The sequence below is a fragment of the Nannobrachium achirus genome (genome assembly GCF_963921795.1).
Source record: "Nannobrachium achirus genome assembly, chromosome: 4".
In the NCBI taxonomy this organism is placed as follows: domain Eukaryota; kingdom Metazoa; phylum Chordata; class Actinopteri; order Myctophiformes; family Myctophidae; genus Nannobrachium; species Nannobrachium achirus.
Window position 1 is genome coordinate 15,334,913 of NC_137813.1, and position 20,814 is coordinate 15,355,726.

General features: G+C 42.4%; 1 protein-coding gene across 1 annotated transcript; it reads right to left on the reverse strand.

Moving 5' to 3' along the window:
• Nucleotides 1-657: 657 nt before the first annotated feature.
• LOC308282674 (nuclear distribution protein nudE homolog 1-like) lies at nucleotides 658-19,337 on the reverse strand (the record flags this gene model as incomplete). Its single annotated transcript, XM_080723064.1, has 9 exons — nucleotides 658-795; nucleotides 6,069-6,111; nucleotides 6,224-6,366; nucleotides 7,940-8,025; nucleotides 8,511-8,756; nucleotides 9,396-9,532; nucleotides 10,229-10,377; nucleotides 17,370-17,523; nucleotides 19,252-19,337. 9 exons carry the CDS (start codon nucleotides 19,335-19,337, stop codon nucleotides 658-660), a joined length of 1,182 nt encoding a protein of 393 aa, XP_080579190.1.
• Nucleotides 19,338-20,814: the final 1,477 nt, after the last annotated feature.

A 20,814-nucleotide genomic window follows, 5' to 3' on the forward strand; every position in this document is an offset into this window, starting at 1 on the left:
CAGAAAACTGATTTATAAGACATGTATACAGGTCTAAATGGATTTCATGGAAGAGGGCTACATGGAGAGGAGAATGCTACTACACAGTAGCAGCCTAAATTCCAATGTCATGATGAAACACCATTACCAACAACTCAGAAGCTACAGTGCCATCTATTGTTGGCACAAGGTGTTAAAACATAAGAGAGTGTCTACTCTAGGGAATGGTAGACAAACTATGTTGTCTGAATTGTTTGGTGGAAATGTGTTGCTGAGCCATAACTTGAATAACTGCATAGCTTCCACAGTCCTGGTTGTCTATGATGAAACTGTCATCAGACATGGCACCAGTGTTAATTTACAGTAGAGGGCAACATTGTGAGTTTTGGAATAAGTGGATCTAGTTCTGATGCTTTTGAATTTGAATCCTGAAAGGTAAGCGTTTTGGACATGAGGTGTCCACCCGACAGAGACAATATCACAGATTGCGTATTGGTAGTTATGTATGTGATTAATTGACTTATATTCCAGGAAAGAACCTGTTGTCTTGAGCAGAACCGACCTTATAGCACCAGCAAGACCATCCTGACCTGGGAAACAGATTACTGGGAGCCCCCTGCAGAAAGAAACAGATTCCCTAAGTCAGACAAACCTTCAGTCAGGTCCCCCAACATGATATTATGGGTTCAGATTGTCGTACTCTCTCTCCAGGAGGTCTGAGGGGTGCTGCAGCAACGGGCTCTCCTCTCGCTCGTCTCTTGCCCTCTTCGCCAGAGGGTCGGGCCCTCCGGGGACACCTTGTGGGCCCAGCGACTCCTTAGAGCACAAATAAAGATACGTAAAATTCACTTAAAAGTTCAAGTACATTAATAGAACACAGGTCATAATGCTCTAGACAGGTTTAGCACACACTCAATTAAAACAACATTGTCCCTTCGGTCCGGTTCCTCCTTTGAATCCAGGAATACTATCGGCTTCCTAAGCAAGTTAAAGATACGGGCCGTAAAAAGTAATAATCATTATGATATCACTGTTGGTACCAATGCAATACCTGGAATACAAACATCACAGAAGTAGTAGTGGCTGTATGCCAAGTGGTCTGCCAACAAGGTGACTTACTGACTGTCCCTTAATGCCCAGAGGACCGGTTGCACCCTGCAGTAGACGTAGTGCCATAATCAATAATAATAATGTATACAGCATATAGAGTGTTTGATCACTAACAGAAGTCTTTGCATCTCTTCATCTCCTTTGCTAATATAGAAAATACAGGCGGGTGTCCTTCTATGATCCTGATACGAACACAGACATACACACCTTCACACACACTTTCACTGACAAACTCTTCCCATTCCTAAACAATGTTAAAACTTACCCCTTGAAGCTGTTACCACGGGAAGCCAGTGGAACTCTGTAGTTACACATGATGATAGATCATATCAGTGTTTCTCAAAGGGGTACGTGGGGGTACTTCAGGGGGTACGTGAGAAAAACTAGAAAATGGGAATAATTATGTATTTTACAGTTATGCTTAATGATAAAACATTGACAAAGTTTGTGTGAACCTGCTCAATGCTCATCAGTACACTTCTAAAACAAATTACATCAATTACTTGATTAATAGTAACTGTTACATAGAAAGCTATGTTGCCATTATGCGGTTTTATTTTGAACGTATTGGCATTGGAACTAAACTTTTGATGTCAATTTTGCTGTAGTTAGGGGAAGGGGGTACTTGGCTTTCAGAAATCAGTGTAAGGCTTTCAGAAATCAGTGTAAGGGGGTACTGCAGCCAAAAAAGATTGAGAACCACTGGATCATATCTAGTTTGTGTTGTCTAACATGTCTATTATTGATTCGAGTAAGAATTATGCCATTACATATGATGGTTAGAAGTGGTTAGTATGTTAAATAACACACACATGCGTTATGAACTCATGAGGGGTGAATTAAACAATGAACTTGACTATATGCTAATACAATTATTAACAACATTATACAATACTTAAACAGAACATACTGTAAGAAAATATGTTATTTTGGTACAGCTCTGATGAGGAAACCAGCAACATATGAGAAAAATATGGGGTCCTTTTGTGTCTTTGTTACCATCACTGCACCTTTGTAACTAAATGGGATATTGTATTGTTGTTAATCATGCAAATGTTAAGGAACTTATACTGTACCTGGGGTGTGTTGGTGGGTCGGTTATTTTTGATGTTCTCGTCTTTTGTTTTTGTTATTCTGTAAAAACGTAAAGTTCTGTATGACATTTGCCTAAATAAAAATATCTTAAAAAAAAAGAGATGTAAACATATTTATACCAGGTCTCAATAAGAGCCTTTTGAAACAAAACGACACAATTACATTTTTTTAACTCGAAAAGAATTGAAAGTTGAATCCATGTCCAAGGGGAACCTGAGAAAGACGTTGAAATAACAGCAGGGGAATATTTACATTTAGAATGATAATTTAGGCATTTAGCAGACGCGTTCATCAAGAGTGACGTAAAGCTTTCTCATTCTTGACTTGTGGATGTTATGGCCCAAAAAGGTGGGGTTCCGAGAGACAAAAAAAGGCATTAATTTGTCTGAAAAGAGTTCTTTATATTGATTGAATATTAGACAAGAGTAATAAGAGCTATCCCACGTAAGAGTTAACCCACTAACACACTTTTTTATACAACTTTAACCATTATTTTATGCTTTACTGCAACTATAAGAACAAAAAGCAGATACAGAGCACAGAGTGCTGTGCTGCGAGAAAATCTGTACAAATCTTTGAATGGATACATTTTGTAACTCAAATCTTTCTTTTCTCTGGGTCCCTGGAACAACATATTTTGAGATGGGGGGGGGGTCTGCGGTCAAATACATATAATTCCCGGGATGAGCACCACTGACATAAAACCAGCCCCGGCTAAATAAAGGTATAGTACAGGCATTGATGTTCCATACCAACATGAACCAGGGATAAATACCAGCATTTAAATTCTATAAGAACTCCCACCAGTTAATATACACAACACAAATGATAAAACATGGTCTATGGGCTATAAAGCAATTTACACAATCTTCCATATTTATTAGACAGTCCAATCCTATTAATATGAGGTGGTCTATGTCAGAAGTTGTTTATAAAAAAAGGGAACATTCTTTAACAGTCAAGCTTTTGTCACATTACGTCTTGAAGTCCCTTGTTATTCAGTCTAAAAAGTGACATTAATTCAGTAGTTATTTCACTTTTCACTTACAACCAAATATACTTTGTTGACCAGGGTGAAAGGGTCTATACTTGACCTTTCTCCCTCAACACCAAGAATCTCTCAGCTGAAAATAGCCCATCGACAAGCTCACAACGCATTGTAGATAGGCGATTTAGCTAGGGATCATGTGGTTAAAGTGACTAGCAACGCACCGTGGGCATTTCTGAAAGTTTAGAGAATAAATGTGACTTTTTACACTCCAAATCCCAGTAGTAATAATCATTTTTTTAACATTCAGTCATCACCAAGCATCAGTACAACCAACAAGAAAGAGACCAAGAGCATCAACTTCCTAACAAGTTACACACATCTCTCTCTTTGTATTACAGTTTAGAATTGGTGATATTCTCATAAGAGCTGGGGATCAGCCCAATGAGAACAATATAAAGTTATGTGTCAGCGCCCTCCAGAGGAGAAAAGACACATTTAAAAAGAAAAGGTAGACAGTGCAAGTGATATTTATATATATTATGGTTGAAACAAACCAAGGTTGGGGAAAACGTTAAAAAGCTAAATATATATTCAGACGATGATCATTGCTATAGTGTGCTTTGTTCAATAACAGTGGTCTCCCCATCTCTTTAATAAACAAAAACATACATTTTCAGGTTGGTTTGTGAATTTGATCCAAACTGGAGAGAGTATCCATGTTTGTGTTACAGATCCAATTAGTCTGCCCACTTATTTGTGTCATAATCACTTCCAATGTCACTGTTTGATCTGTATCCTACATGAGTTTGCTCTCCTGATTAGATGTAAGTGGTATTCTGACCTGAATGAACGCATTTTCTGTTTACTAAAGAGCTGGCAGAGAGACCCCGGTTAGAACACGCAATAGAAATGATTACTGTAAGAATATAAGAGCTATTTAACAAAACAAATATCACTTACCGCACTTTTGTGAAAATACGTTATACTTTAGTAATTTAAAAATAGCAGATATACAAGCTCACAGCGCAGCACCAAATGCCGCGCTGCTAGCATGTAGATCAGCCATTTTTAAAAGTTATGAAGTTTTTTGCAGATCTTTGAAAATATCTTTTTGTAACTCAAATATTTGCTCTGCATGGGGTGTCCCTGATACATATCATTTTGAGACAGGCGTTGATGGCCAAATACATACAGTATACACACCATAGAAGAATTTAGAGGATTTATAGAATCGGGTCAAAAATATTAAAGACATTTTCAAAAATAGCAGATCTAAAAGCTCGCAGCGCGGCTGTATATCTGCTATTTTTCAATAGCTAAAGCATACAATAATTCCAGGTAATGGGTTAATAAACACTGGTTCAAATATGACTTACAGCACCTTTAATAAACTGGTAACCAGTGTCCTTTTCTTTTCTTCTAAAGATCGGTGGCAGTTGTTTCGGTTCTCCCTTTTCTCGCTACATTGCAAGACTCAAAAGCCATCGGTTCATTGGAAGCTTGAGGGGTGACGGATGGTTCCTCTCTCTTTCGTAACTCCCCCTCTTCTCTTAGTTTCCTTACTATTAATACTGACATCTGCATTCTGTGTGCCGCTTCCACTTTTAAGAGCTAAACCAACGGAGTCCTCCTGCCCAGTCGCATTCATATGTTGATAAAACATTTGCACGGCCTGGCCTTTGTGAGCTAACTCACAGGGGTGCACAAGGAATCCCCACCCAGTTTTTAAAGGCGTCATATAAAATGTTCAAAAGACATTTTCTCCGCAAACATCAATGAGTAAATAGCGGGGTCCATTCCAGTGCTCAACACAATCTCCCCCAAGGTGCACACAAAAAACAACAGCAAGTGATACACCACAATAAAGAACCTAAGGTGTATATCCCACAGTACATGGTAGATAAATTACTTCAGACTTAGTGCAAGTGGCAAAAATAAAAGTACATCCCTCGGCGAGATACCATGGTACGGTCCACTCTTTCTCAATGTTGCGTCCAGGAACCACCAGCGATCCAAATGAACCCTTATAGGTCTGTAACTCTGAGTGTAAAAATGTACCAATCTCAGAGTTAAAACACAGTGTAGATTGGTGTCCCAGAGATAAAAAATAACTCTCAAATGGGGGCCTAATGCACACAAAACTGGGGGTCTGTCTCAGGTTCCGGAGGGGACAGTCGGTTTCGCGCAGCTTTAGCTGGGTACACATTCTGCCCAAGGCCGTGGTACCCCATCCAGTACCATCACAAAGACGCATCTGGGAAGGCACAGGTGGCGTGCTGGGGACGAGGTTGTTTGGCCGTTTAAAACACCGTTGCAGTCACAGTAGAAGCTTTGGTCCGGGTCCGAATTGTAGACTCCTGACGAGCCTGCAAAAAAAAAACGCTTACATATAGTGATTTTCATAGGTAAATGGTGCATTTATATAGCACCTTTATCCAAAGCGCTTTACAGAGATTGTGCATTACATTCACCCATGCATTACATTCACCCATTCACTCACACATTCATACAAGATGGCGGGGGAAACCATGCAAGGCACCAATCTGCTCAACGAGAGCAACTAGGGGTTCAGAGTCTTGCTCAAGGACTCTTCAGCGGGAAAATCCTGTTTGGGCGGTGTAGCGATAAGGCGATATGTCACAGTTATTGTCCACGACATTGCAAGCGGCGCGAAGGCCAGCGGACCTTGGTCCTGCAATCGTTATATTTATGCCCAGGCCGTAAGGCAAGCGCATGATAAACGCATGAATGGGATGAAGCCTTATCTCTACTTCGCCTTATCGCTACACCGCCCAAACGGGACTAGCCCTCTTCATCACCTACTCTGGGGGAGCCCTGGATCGAACTGGGAACCCTTCGGGAGCCCTCCATGTTCTAATGACGGCCACTCTACCCCTGAGCCACTGCCCGCCCCATAGAAGTAGCATGAACACATTCTGGACAGAGCACACTCACACAAGACAAATAGTGTAGGACTAATAGCCTTTGGCTTACACGCCACCTTGTATGTACTTACAGTACACTCGTGATTGGGACTTCCAACGTTACAAGAAGCTGTTGTAGATCCCATTGGTGGAGGGCGTCTCTGAGGCGTTGGCCTGGCTCACCGCTGCCCCCTGCCGCCCCGCCAGGCCGTTGCGGTTGACAGTCTGCTCCAAACCCCGGCACAACGCCAGCTTGGACTCCAGGTTCTAAAAGGGGGGACAGCAAAATGTGACATTAAAGTTATACCATGTAACTTTTTTTATAAAACAAATCTTAAAATTGTCCTAACTGTTAAATCGCTAAAGTTTTAGAACCCCCACTCCGTTAATTTCAGCTTCTAAAGCCTTCTCTTTATATGTTTTCTATGAGCCGTGAGGGGGGGAGAATTTCGTGGCAAAACTACGTCATCTGCATCATGTGTATACGCTGTGTATACGTTGGCCAATCATATCGTGGATCATAAACACATGGTACACTACCGGCCAATCACAGGCGTATCTGCAGTATCTTCAGGAAGTAGCTTCCCTCAGCTACAGTGTTTACCATGGTGAAGGATTCTTAACCTCTTAATCCCCAAATGCTGGCCAGAAAATTACGTTCTACCATGGTTTTACCCCTCCACGGATTCGTATCGTCGCGGTGGTTTGCGGCGCCGCTCCGGTGGTCCGCGGCGGTGGTCCGCGACGACTCCGGGCGAAAAACGTCAGAAAAAAGCAATACCGCTACTGACCGCTAGTTTAGCAACTTACAGAGTATAGCTTTAAATTGAAAGGACTCTCAGTTAGATACGATTAGTATTTTTGCTGTTTTTTACTATTTGTATTTTCTGTTTCTCTGGGAGAAACAGAGAAAAATCATGTGGGGTCCCTTCCTACAGGTTTAGTAACCCATTATGCACTGGTTCCAAAACATTGGGTTGGGACCCATTTGTGGGTCACGGACACATTTTTATGGGTCACTTCATTTTTTTGTTTCCTAATTTTTTTTTGTAATTATTTCAAAACATTTTCCAAAAAGAAACGATTTTCATAAAATAAATAAAGTTTTTTCTACGTAATTTCATGAATACATAAAAGAATAATCTAAGACATTCCATAAATTAGAAAACAAATATTTTAAGAAGTTAGTGAAAATAATAGCCTGAAAATAGTCTGCTGTTTTCACTAGTTTGGGTCCCGGGCAAAGGTCTAATTTCTCTTTTGGATCTCGACCTGAAAGGTTTGGGAACCACTGGTCTCATGAACCAGGCAGCTGTCATGTGACCCCACAGAGAGCTGCGGGCCGGGGATATTCCTTTTGGCGTGTGTTGTGCTTTTCAGCGAACAGTCGTGGGATTGTTGCCGAGCTGGCCGTGTAGCGTGTATTTGTTTATTCTGCTCAGAAATAACTTTGCCGCTCCGAGGTTTTCTAACTAGCAGGAGGAGGGGGAAAAAAAGGTTGCATCATTTGGAGTATGCCGTAAGGATTTTAATAAACAAAGCATTAACCCATTACGTGACATTTTCGATTTTAATCACTTTAACCGTATGTTATACTTTGGCTATTTAAAAATAGCCGATATATATAAGCTCATAGCACATCACTTTGTGCTGCGCCATGAGCTTGTAGATCCATTTTCGTAAAATCGTGAAAATGTGTGCAAATCTTTGAAAGTACATATTTCTAAGCAGACATTTGTAACTAAAATCTTTGGGAACGTCTTGGGCACTCTGTGTGTTGATAAAGGTTAGGAATGATTGCATTAACAGAGCAGACAGCATGGTGGCGCTGTCTTCTTACCCCGACTTTCCTCAGCAACTCCCCCACGATGTTCAGAGCGGAGATTCGCATGGATGTGGTGAGAGTCACTCCCATCATGCCGTCGCCTGGCCAGACAAATATAGACACACATACAGTACATGCACGGAGAGAGAACTTTCATTAGAACATCTTCAGAGTTGGGTAACATGAATTCCAAGTGTCACAACAACAAATGTTTGATATGGTTTTATTTACTGAAATCAGCTACGTGTTAAAAGTATCAATATCCCAAAGTAGAATTACACTGTTAAAATTCAACATTTACTTGAGTAAAAGAATTGGTATCAAAATGTACCTAAGCTGGTTTTCCATATGCATGGCCCCACTCCACTCCACCCCACACCACACACTTGTGTCGGGTTTTCCACTACAAGGAACTAAGTACCAAACTAATAATGGGGGATAATTCAAATGTACTTCTTAAAATAAATGTATCATGCCTGTTGCTAAGGTATGGCAACATGACTGGTGTCATGAGTCACCAGTCATGTTGCCATACCTTAGCTTTTGCTGAACTGACGCCACTGAACCACAGGGCTATCTAACTGACCTGGGTTGCAGGGTGGTGTGGCTGGCGGCGTGGCAAAGCCTCCGGGCGGCCTGGAGGGGGGAGAGGCAGGAGGAAGAGGAGCAGCAGCGTGGGAGGAAGAGGAGGCCGACGCGGGGTCCGGCGGGGTGTGAGGAGGGGTGAGGTGGGGGTCCGAGGACGAGGGGAGCGAGGGCTCTTTGGCCCCGCCACCGCCGCCCAGGGAGGGCTTCCTCTCCTTCTGTTGCACCGCCAACTCCTGTCTCAGGTCTGCGTCATGTGCAAACACAAAATACGAAACATGGATTAAAAGCAACGAAACAAATCTCACGTTAGTTTTGATAGGCCAAGTGATAGGCCGATCTGCGATCGTCCTCAACGAGCATGAAAAGGACCCCCCCCCCCCCCCCCCCACACAGTAGCACTCCGTTTCCTAAACAATTAGCACAATATGTAAAGCTAGTATTAAGACTAATTATCAGACTAAACCATCATTCTAAACCTATGTTCCGACAATTGCAGATTAAGGATTTAACGTTTGCTTTTATCAGATATCTGAGGGTATAAGACGCTTCTGATCATGTATTCTCTTGTTTGCTTGCTTGACAAATTCAAATATTCTTTAATCGTAATATTCTACATTGGCTATTTCCGGTGCACAACACAAAGAGTTAGCCAAGAGAAAGATACCTTAATGGAACCTGCACGAATGAAATAAATCATTGGAGGCTGGGAACTTTGTTTTAATTGAAGTGATCCAAACACAACATTATTCCAGCACAATAAATGTTTTGACTCGTTCAATCTTCATCAGTGAATCAGTCCAATTGATGCTGTGCTGGAATAAAGCACAGTTGAAGTCTCCAAACGATTTTGCATGTTGTTGGACATTTATAACAGCAGCCGTACCTCTGGCCTCGTCCTTTAGTCTCTGGACGGACTCCAGGAGGGTCTCCTTCTCGTCCAACTCGCTCTCCAGGAAGGCGTTCCTCTCGATCACCTGGTTCATCCGCTGCTCAAAGTCCTCCAGAGACATGATGGTGGCCCTGTGGGGGACAGGGATTTTTTAATTTTATTTTATTGAAATGTAACATCAAAATGTTACATTTCAGGATTCCAATTCAAAAATAACGAAACATTCAGGATTCCAATTCAAAAGAAGCAAAAATAGCAAGCTATGCGTTTGGTAACATGTCATTAGGTCGACCACCCTTTAGATCGACCACCAAACTCTAACCCAAACCCTAATCCTAACCTCAGTAAAACTATGCCTAACTCTAACCCGAACCCTAAACTTAACCTCAGTAACCGTGACGCGGGTGATTATCTAATCTGCCGACGCTCGTGGGTGATTATCTAACCGCTGTTCGACCCAACGGGAGTTCAACCTATGGGGCAGTCCCCATCTGTTTTGAGCTTGAGGATCTCCCATTTTAGCTTCTTTTGTATGACATACTAGAATGATAAAGTAGGACGTGACAACATGCAATGTGGCCCTCTGGAGTGAGTCTGGAAATATAGTGGCCCTTTCCATCATCAAAGTTGCCCACCCCTTGTCTTCAGTATGTGATACCGTGTTTCCATGTACTTTGGAAGGTAATCGTGTGCATGAGGGGTGCATGTTTAAAGCATAAAGTAAGTTTGTGATTGTGTGCATGCATATGTATCATACTGTATGTAAATGTATGTATGAAGCAGACAGCATGTGTGCATGTGCGTGCGTGTGTTCTGTGTCCCCGGACCTCTTGGCTCTCTCCAGGTCGTCGTTAGCCTGTTCCAGCTCTCGGATGTATTTGTGCAGCTGGTCTCTGATGGCGGTGGTCTCTGCTAGGTCTCCCTCCAGGGTGGAGATGTGACGATGCGCCTCCGAGTGCTGAGTCTCATACTTCTCCTGAGCCACACAACACGGAATGGTCATAGTGGTTAGGATTAGGGGCACAGCAGTTAATCAAACTAATCAATTTAGTTGATTTATATATTGATGATCATTTTATAAAATCTATCCCTATTTTGGGCATATCAGGCATAAGTTTAAAAACTACTGTCTCTCATCTTTCTACTAGTAGGAAAGCTGAGAAGGAGACCATGTAGGAGAGAAGGACAGGAAAGGACAGCGTAGGAGAGACATATAGTGTAGTATGAAGGGACAGTCTTTTTTGCAGGTCTTTCAGTCCGAGTGTATCAAAAAAGCACCTTGGTTAAGGTGGAGGCGACCTTGTGTTGGTCCGACCAGGTTAACATTCACCATTGTCGGCAGGTTAGCATTTCACCAGGTTAGAATTCACCAATGTCGGCAGGTTAGCATTTCCCCAGCGTTAGTTTTACTGAGGTTAGGATTAAGGTTATGTTTAGGTGTATCTCTGTCCCCCCCGACTTTCGTCACCTCTGCGCTGCCAAACACAAGCTTCCGCTGCCTTAACCGAGTTGCTTTTTTGATACACTCGGACTGAAAGACAGGCAAAAAACACTGTCCCTTCCTACTACAGTATGTCTCTCCTACGCCGTTTCCCTCTTAGCTTTGCAGTCTGTCTCTCCTCCACGGTCTCCTTCTCAGTTTTCCTACTAGTCATCTCTCCTACACTTTCTCCCCATCGTCTTTCTGTCAGTTTGTCCCCATCTTTATGTCAGTCTTTCCTACACTGCCTCCCAGGTCAGTGGCAGGGTTTGGTGTGGTGTCACAGGGAGGTGTCAGCAGTGTCAGCTCTCCACAGTGACAGGGGGAATCTCTGGTATGACATCATGACAAGCTTGGGCATGATGTGGCCATGACGCCCAGAGTTCCACTGACATTCCACTGTTACTAAGAGCTTTCATCACCTAGACTTTAAAGCAGTGATTCTCAGCCTTTTTAATTTCAAGGACCTCCAGTTTTATATCGTTTAGGCCAAGGGTCTTCAACATGGGGTCCGGGACCCCTAGGGGGTCCTCAGAGTCACTACAGGGGGTCCTCCAAATCTTAGTGTGATAGAAACCTTTTTTCCTCCTTTTTATATTAACCACTTGAACCCTAGCATCCATATTCTGAGAACTTTAGCCAGAAATAGCAGATCTACAAGCTCACAACGCCCGTTGTGAGCTTGTAGATCAGCTATTTTCGGCAAAGAGGTTTTGTAGAAAAAAGAGCAGACCAAGTACAGAGTGAAAGGTCAACTTTTTATAGTATCGACGGTTCGAGTGGTTAAATATCTGAAAACACAAATTATTCAAAATACACTGATGATTGTGCTGTCAGATGATGAAACTTTATGGATTCTACGAAAAGGTTGTGGGGGTCCCTGCTTCATCTCTCTCTCAACTAAGGGGTCCTTGGCCTGAAAACGTTGAAGACTCCTGGTTTAGGCCACAGACTATAAGGACTCCCATCCTTATTTAACTCAAGAGTACACAAATGGTAACCAGGAGATATCATCCTAACATGACAGTGGAAGAGAGACGCTGTCCTATTCTGCTGCTTCCAGCATGAGGTCATACAGATTTTATAAGCTGCGTGAAGGTATTTTAACTTGTTTCATATGTTTTTTAATTTCATTCCATGGATCCCCAGTTAGATATGCATTAGGCTACGGACCCCCATGTGTAACTCTGGGACCCCAAACTACAACGTAAAAATCCTCAGTGTTAATCTCTCTCTGAGAGTGTACAAATCGACCCTGGCATGGTTGACAATGACAATTTACAGTATGCAAATCAAACCCTCCATTTTTCTGCACTGCATGTTTGAATACAAAGCTTTTGATTCAGACCAAGATATCATGTAAAGTATATGAGAAGAAATGGCTCAGATTTAAGATCCTTTTTCTGTTGACCATCGCCAAGGTCTTTCATAGTCCTGAAGCCGCCGGGTATGCAGGTAAATAATACTTGGAAGAGTTTAAACCCCTACTTATATACTCTGTATGTCGAATAACGAAAACAACAGATCTGCAAGCTCACTGTTCATCGCAATGCCAAGTGTTGTGGAAATGCAATTTCCGTCGAATGTTCACCTGTTTTTGCTGAATGTTTTGCATAGTATCATATGACATTCCCAGAAAAGGGATGCTAGCCCAGGGTACATGTCATGGCTTTGTTGCGATCTTGATCAGATCGATTGAATCAACGGGTGCTGGAAACAGAGAGGAGACTGTGAAATGTTTGGAATGTGTCTCTATGACAAGTACATCCATCCCCTCCAGACACCAGCCCAACAACAGTCATCAGCTGCCTATCGGCCCTGAATCAGGCCTCTGTGTGCGTACGCACGGATACACACTCACTCACACACACAATACGAACTGTAGTAGCCATAGTCTTAGCGGAGCCCCATAGAAGTACAGTCTTGCCGTCAGCTGACACATATGAAAATCCTCAGTCTCTCACACATACAGTACACACAATCTGAAGCTTTATATTCATGCGCGTGGTGGCTTAAATGTGTTTTCTAGCTATGTTTAAACCTGATGATGATGTTTGGTGTTAAAACGATGTTATCATTTTCTTAATGCCTTTGTCAAGTAAGCATTGCCGAGCCATGAGGCCCATCTCCTGTTTTCTTAGCATGAAGGCATAATGATAATAATAATAATAATAATATCTGGAATTCATATAGCGCTTTTCGGAGTACCCAAAGTGGCTTTACAAGTGTGTGGGGGGGCAAGGGAAAATGGAAGGTAAAAGCAACAACTTTATTAGGAAACAATTAAGAGAAATAAAACGCTAAAAGCAAGGTCAACTGGGAAAGGCAGGTGTGAACAGGTGCATGGGTTCTCAGGACACAACACAAGTTATGTGCAGGGACTTCCCCACAATCCAACCCTTGATGCCGAGTGCCAAGCGCAGGGGTCTTATGTGGGTCCTATTTCTATAGTCTTTGGTATTAGTGTGGTACGATGCGTCCAAAAAACAGCTCCCGTAGGATTTTTGTGCTAAAATTGATTTTTTTGCAGATCCTGGTTCTTTAGAGTCCAAACTATGAGAAAATGATGGGTGTCAACTTTTCCGGACCCCCACCCCCTTTCTGGGGGTCATCTAGTTTGGGACCTCCCAGAACAGTACGCCAGCCAGTTAATGTCCAATTTTCTAAATATTAGGGTTGTTTTGTAGGTTTAAAAACATTCTGAGTTCATTTATTACACTTTTGAAGCAGCCAGAATAAGCTTTCTGACTTTTGGTTGGGGTCTTTCGTCAACTGGGACCCCCCAGACGGACCCCTGAGCCCTATCTCAGTACTCACTCTGCTCCTGCTCCAGAACAATGTCATATTAGATCATAATTGAAGCATAAAAGTTTTTTTCTGAAAACAAAAATGAGTAGTAACAAATACCAGGGGTCTTCCACAGGGGCTTCGGGACCCCTGGGGGTCCTCGGAGTTACTACCAAGTGTGATACGAAGTGTACTTCTAAGGATTTCTTTGCTAAAATGTATTTTTTACTGCTTTGGCTTTTATAGGGACCAAACTGTCAGAAAATGATGGGTGTCAGATTTTCCGGACCCCCGCCCCCTTTCTGGGGGGTCATCTATTTTAGGACCTCGCAGAACAGTATGCCAGCCAGTTAATGTCCAATTTTCATAATATTTGAGTTGTTTTGAAGGTTTTAAAACATTCTAAGTTCATATATTGCACTTTTGAAGCAGCCAGAATAACCTTTATGACTTTTGGTGGGGGTCTCTCCTCACCTGGGACCCCCGGAATGACCCCTGAGCCTATCTCAGTACAGTCCTTGCTCTGCTCCTGCTCCAGAACAGTGTCAAATTAGATCATAATTGAAGCATAAAAGCTTTTGTACCTGTACCTAGGCTCTGTACCTGACAACAAAAATGAGTAGCTAATACCAGGGGTCTTCCACAGGGTCCGGGACCCCCGGGTGTCCTCAGAGTTACTACAGGGGGCCAGCCAAACGGCTGTTTCAGTTTTGGCCCTATTCTTGCAACCAGTTCTGCAATTTGCTATCTATTTTTGAATAATATTAGAAACTGTTCGTTTTATGTATCCTGGGTTTATGTAGTGTACTTGATGGTTTATTCGTATTCTCAGTATTATTTACTAGTAAGATGCCTCAGGGCACCAATTCTTTGCCATCTGGCCAATGATGTATATCGGACCTGTACCCATATATGGAGATCCATGTACTGTATATGGAGATATGCTGTGAGAGCCCAAACATGCTTACTCAGTTATTTGTTATGTGAAAGTCCTATGATATCTATGATCGTACCCTTTTATGCCCATACATGGAGATCCCTGTCTGTAGAACCAGCCACACCGATATGGGCTGCCTTGTCATACATCTTGAATGTATGACCTTAGCATCAAAGGCTGGATTGGGGTATGTCCCTGTGACAAACTATTATCATGTCCACTGTCCAGGGGTACTTGTACATCAAGCTGCTTCACAGAAACAGGACATAGACTCCTGCCCTATGAGCCTCAGGGCTGGGCAAGGCTTACTTATTTCCATCAACATTGGAGTCATTGGAACACTTTGGTCCAACAACCCAGCATCTGTGATAATGCAGAGTAATGGGATGGGATTTCAGTCGTAGCTGCACTGCTCTATACCAACAACCTGAGGGGCTCGGACAGTGCGAGCATGGCTGTGAAGTTTGCGGACGATACTGTTCTGGTGGACACCTCAAACTGCCCTGCTCACTTTGAAGAGGAAGCAGAGAAGCTCCACCAGTCGTGTGAGGAGCACTACCTCCAGCTGAATGTGAAGAAGACCAAAGAGCTTCTCATAAGCCCCCGGAGGAGGGATGATGACCTCGACCCTGTTCTCAGCTGACACTGGGTGGAGAGCTGGTGGAGAGGGTCAGCAGCTACAGATATCTTGGGACCACTATTGACAGTGGGTTGACTTTTAATGACAATACACAGGCCATCTTTTCAAAGTGTCAGCAGCGGACCTACCTCCTACGGAGGCTGAGATATATGGATGTTGCCCCCCCATCCTTTGCAGCTTCTACATCTGCCATATAGAGAGCCTCCTTACCTTCTCCTTCCTGGCTTGGTACGGGGCTCTCTCAGAGGCCAACAAGGCTAAGTTACGGAGGATAACCTCAGTGGGGTCTAAGCTCTGTGGGATGCAGTGCTCTGCCCTTCAGCATCTCTACGACCAGAGGGGAGGTTGGGGTGACCAGAGATTTGGCTGGCCCCCTTTAGTAGCTCTGAGGACACCTGGGGGTCCCAGACCTCCTGTGGAAGACCCCTGGTATTAGCTACTCATTTTTGTTGTCAGAGCCCAGCTACAAAAAAAGCTTTTATGCTTCAATTATGATCTAATTTGACACTGTTCTGGAGCAGGAGCAGAGCAAGGACTGTAATGAGTACTGAGATAGGCTCAGGGGTCATTCCAGGGGGCCCAGGTGAGGAAAGACCCCCACCAAAAGTCATAAAGGTTATTCTGGCTGCTTCAAAAGTGCAATATATGGACTTTTAAAATGAAAACAACTCTAATATTAAGAAAATTGGACATTAACTGGCTGACATACTGTTCTAAGGTCTAAGGTCCTAAAATAGATGACCCCCCAGAAAAGGGGCAGGGTTCAGGAAAATCTGACACCCATCATTTTCTGACAGTTTGGTCCCTGTAAAAGCCAAAGCAGTAAAAAAAAAATAATAATAATACGTTCAGCGAAACAAATCATTACACTATGTAGTAACTCTGAGGACCCTCTAGGGGTCCCGAAGCCCCTGTGGAAGACCCCTGGTATTTGCTACTACTCATTTTTGTTTTCACTGCCCAGCTACAAAAACATTTATTCAATTATGATCTAATATGATTTTTTTCTGGAGCAGGAGCAGAGCGATTACTGAGATAGGCACAGGGGACCGTCTGGGGGGTCCCAGGTGAGGAAAGACCCCAACCAAAAGTCAGAAAGCTTATTCTGGCTGCTTCAAAAGTGCAATTAATTAACTCAGAATGTTTTAAAACCTACAAAACAACCCTAATATTAAGAAAATCGGACATTAACTGGCTGGCGTACTGTTCTGGGAGGTCCCAAACTAGATGACCCCCAGAAAGGGGGTGGGGGTCCGGAAAAGTTGACACCCATTATTTTCTCATAGTTTGGACTCTAAAGAACCAGGATCTGCAAAAAAATCAATTTTAGCACAAAAATCCTACGGAAGTACACATCGTACCACACTATATGAACCCTGACCTCCCAAATCTTAGGACTGACACACTAATCGCAAGGCCACTGAGGTGGTACAATGCCTTTGTTAGTTGTGGTTTATCGCTGCCATATGGATCAAATGGTTATGTTTATGAACTCTGCGATTTCATTGTTTCCTGAAGGATGTTGAGCTGGGTCGTACTCTAGTGAAACGGTGAGGACACGAGGGCAAGGTGCAACAAGTGAACTGGAACAGAAAAACGTGCATGCCACTTTCTGGAAACTACAGTTATGCACAGAAACTATTGAATATCGTCTCTGTCGGGTGGAAACCTCATATGCCCAAAACTGTTACTTTTAACACTTTGACTGCCACAAGGCTTTCCTATTGTATTTACATGATTTTCGGTGGCGCTGTGCGTCTTCTCTTTCACGCAGAGAAGAAGAAATGCAACCGTGGTGATCTGTGTGTAAGCTATGGTCCATAGAAAACAGGCCGTTTTGACCAAACAAGCGATATGGGAAAAGAAGTGGAGATATATCTGTGTTTCTGCAGCGAGGTTGTATACAATGCAACCAGAAATCCGCGGAAAACTATACTATACTACTTCCGCGAGGAATCATGGGAAATTTAGTTTTTCCAGGACCTTCCAGGACCCTTGATCAATTCCAAAACTTTTCCAGTACTGGAAAAATATGTTTCTAATTTCAAAATATTTCCAGGAATTTCATGAGTGTGGGAACCCTGTAAAACATGTTGCACCGAAGCCATCACACGTCTTCTTTACCTTGTAGCTCTCCAGTTCCATGCGGAGGCGGTTGTTGGCGGTGAGCAGCTCGCGGTTGCGCGCCTCACACTGTTTCAGCTCCGTCTCCAGCTCCACCTCGTAGTCCCTGCTCATTTGTTGGAACTCCTGGAGCTCCTCCTGGCTCTCCTCTGAACTAGGGGTGGGCGATATGGTGCTAATTATCGTTGAGACGATACAATGTCTCCACGATATGTCTTTTCAGAGGTATCGCATGTATCGTGATACAATTGAGGGAGCCCTGTAAAGAATCCTGTTTATTCGTTAATACAGAGATTCATTGCAGAATTCAATTTAAACCTGCATTTTGGTCTAAATCAGTAGTTCTCAAACTTTAAAATGTCAAGGTCTCCACTTCACTCTGACAGTATACAAATGAAACAGGTCCATTTGGTTTCATTTGTATACTGTCAGAGTTACATACGTACTTGTAAAGTTCAATGTAGACCTCCCAAAAGGAACCCAGAGAGTATAGTTTTTGTCAAGTAACTTGAAAAATAACAATTAAAAACAATGCGAAAATGAATCGTGATAAAATTGTCTATTGTGATACAGCTTGTGAAAATATTGTGATATTGTTGTATTTTTCCATATCGCCCACCCCTACTCTGAACTACACACGCATGCAACACACACACACACACACACACACACACACACACACACACACACACACACACACACACACACACACACACACACACACACACACACACACACACACACACACACACACACACACACACACACACACACACACACACACACACACACACACACACACTTAAAGCCAATTTCATGCTGCATAGCAGTGGTTCTCAAAGTGGATTCCAGGGACTCTGTGGGTTCCTTTATGGGGGTCTAAAATTACCCATACAAGTCTGTAACTCTTGATAGTGTACAAACGGAACCAAATGGACGTTAGGATCCATTTGGTTCCATTTGTACACTGTCAGAGTTAAGGAGAGACCTTGAAATGTGAAAGTTTGAGAAACAGTGCTGCATAGTATGGCGGTGTCGCTTCAATCAACAACGTTGTCGGTGAGCGACAGCGTTGTGTGATGGAGAGTTGAATCATTTTAACATCCATAAGTCAACAGCAGTACAGGTTATAAAGACAAACAGGTGTTGGCAAGCAAGCTGGATCCACCATTTATTTTAAGGAACAAGGAACCATAACGAATTTCACTTTTTCTTAGTTTTTGCATAATTTGGGGGGTTCTGCGGTATGCCTTCTAACAAAAAACTGCATTTCATTCCTCGACTGAGTAGCTACACCAGTGTATGAAAGTGATTCTCAACCTTATTTTGTGTGTGCCATCAACTGAAAGGAAACATTTTCATGAAGTGACCGAGTTTTTCTCGTTCACGTTAAAGACAGAATGATTTCGAATAGTTCATGATGAACAAACGACCCATCACTAGTACCTCTGGACTAGGGATGGGACGATACGCGATATTATCGTTTATCGTGATAAAAAAACACTCACGATAATCATATCGTGGAGATTTAATTTATCGTGATATGGTCCTCCATCATGCACTGGGATCAATTCACCTTTTATTTGCCGAGCTGCATATCCGCCGGTACCACTTAAACCCTCTATAATTGGTAAAAGGTACTTATAATATACGTACTTGATAGTCTTTTTTTTCTCCACTCCCTATCAAATGTCTTTGCCAAAAATATAGCTGATCTACAAGCTCACGTGTCGCAACGCGATGCGGTGTGAGCTTGTAGATCTGCTATTTTTTGGCAAATGTTTCGCCCCAGGATAATGGATTTTGATTATCGCGATAATATCGTAAATCGCGATTTCTTTTGTCAAAATAATCGTGATATGACAATCGTGAAAAGACCTACCATTGGCGGTGTTTCTCACACAGATCCTTCCAGTATTGCACCTCCTCTTCCAAGGAGCTGAACTCAGGGACGTCCTGGTCCCCCATGTCTGCTGCTCAGAAGGAGGACAGACAGCAAGCAGCTGAGGTGGTGGTGAGAGTCACAAGCCAGGTCCAATGCACTCTTCCTCCTCCTCAAATGGGGGTACCTGGCTGTACCCCTAGGGGTGCGTGGAGTTACTACAGGAGAAAAGTTGAAAATGGTAACGATTATTTTAGCGTTATGTTTAAGGATAAAACGTAAACTTTGTGTGAACTCGCTGATCATTAAAGTGTTAAACCAAATGAAATTAAAATAAAACTTGTCAAAAACGTTAGTGAATAGAAAGCAATACTGGTACTTACATGCCGGTTATGCTATTTGCCTACTTTATGTTAAAGACATTATGTATATCTTTGCCCTCTGTTTACTTTACATAAAAAAAAAGATATGTTTTACCCATCATTTCCCTCTATGCAGCACTGAAGGGGTGTGGTGTTGTTTACCTGCAAAAACAATCTTGCCTTCTCACTTTATTTGGTACTTACACCGTTTGCTTTGGTAGCCCAAAAGCAAAAACGGCCCTGTTTAGTACACTGGTTCTCAACCTGGGGGTTGGTCCCCAAATTATTTTGGGGGGTCCCCAGATGATTAACTTAATGTGCAACATTGTTTTCTCACTCAACAGTAAACAAACCAACAAAATGTTTAAGTATATAGAGGGTATCTGCACATTTCTAAAGTGACAATTTAAGTACTTTTTAATACCTCTAAATTGACAAATTAAACATTGGCCAAATTGTCAAACTCTGCAGGTAAACACCACCACACTACTCCAGTGGTAGCCGCAAATTGCAACTCTATATTTTTGTTTTAATATGTTGAATCTAGAGTTGCAACACCCAACCATTGACAGCCCATATACCCATTAAACAATGTTTAAATCACCAACATTGGAAAGCTTGATTTATCCTCTTTCATGAAAATCCACCGTACATAAAATTCCTTGTCTATAGCAGATAGAAATATAGGACTTTTCTGTTTTGTTTTGGATGTATGGACTGCCAATGGTTGGTGTTGCAACTCTAGATGAATCTATTAAAAAGTAAATTTCATTGCGGCTACTCCAGTGGCTGATCTGCTGGAGGGAAATGATTGGTAAATAATGTATTTATTACATGACCAAGTAACATAGCCTACTGTAGTATGGGGCTTTTAAGCTGTGACATCATTTTGTAGTCAGACCTCCAAGCAGATTTATTATCAATATCTGTCCCTCGCTATTTCAACAGATCCAAGACAAAAATAACGACTAAAGTATAATTCTACCACTTTCCTTTCAACAACAAAGAGAAGAAAAATTAGTAAATAGTAAAAATTGTAAAAAGATTCACAGGTTTTGGGGCCAGTTGGCCCCAGAAGTTCTCCTCTGCCTACAAAATGATGTCAGACTTAACAGCCCCATAGCATCCCTTTAACTTTGTGGACCCCCCTGAGAGTAATAATAATAAACCTTTATTTATATAGCACCTTTCAAAACTGGGT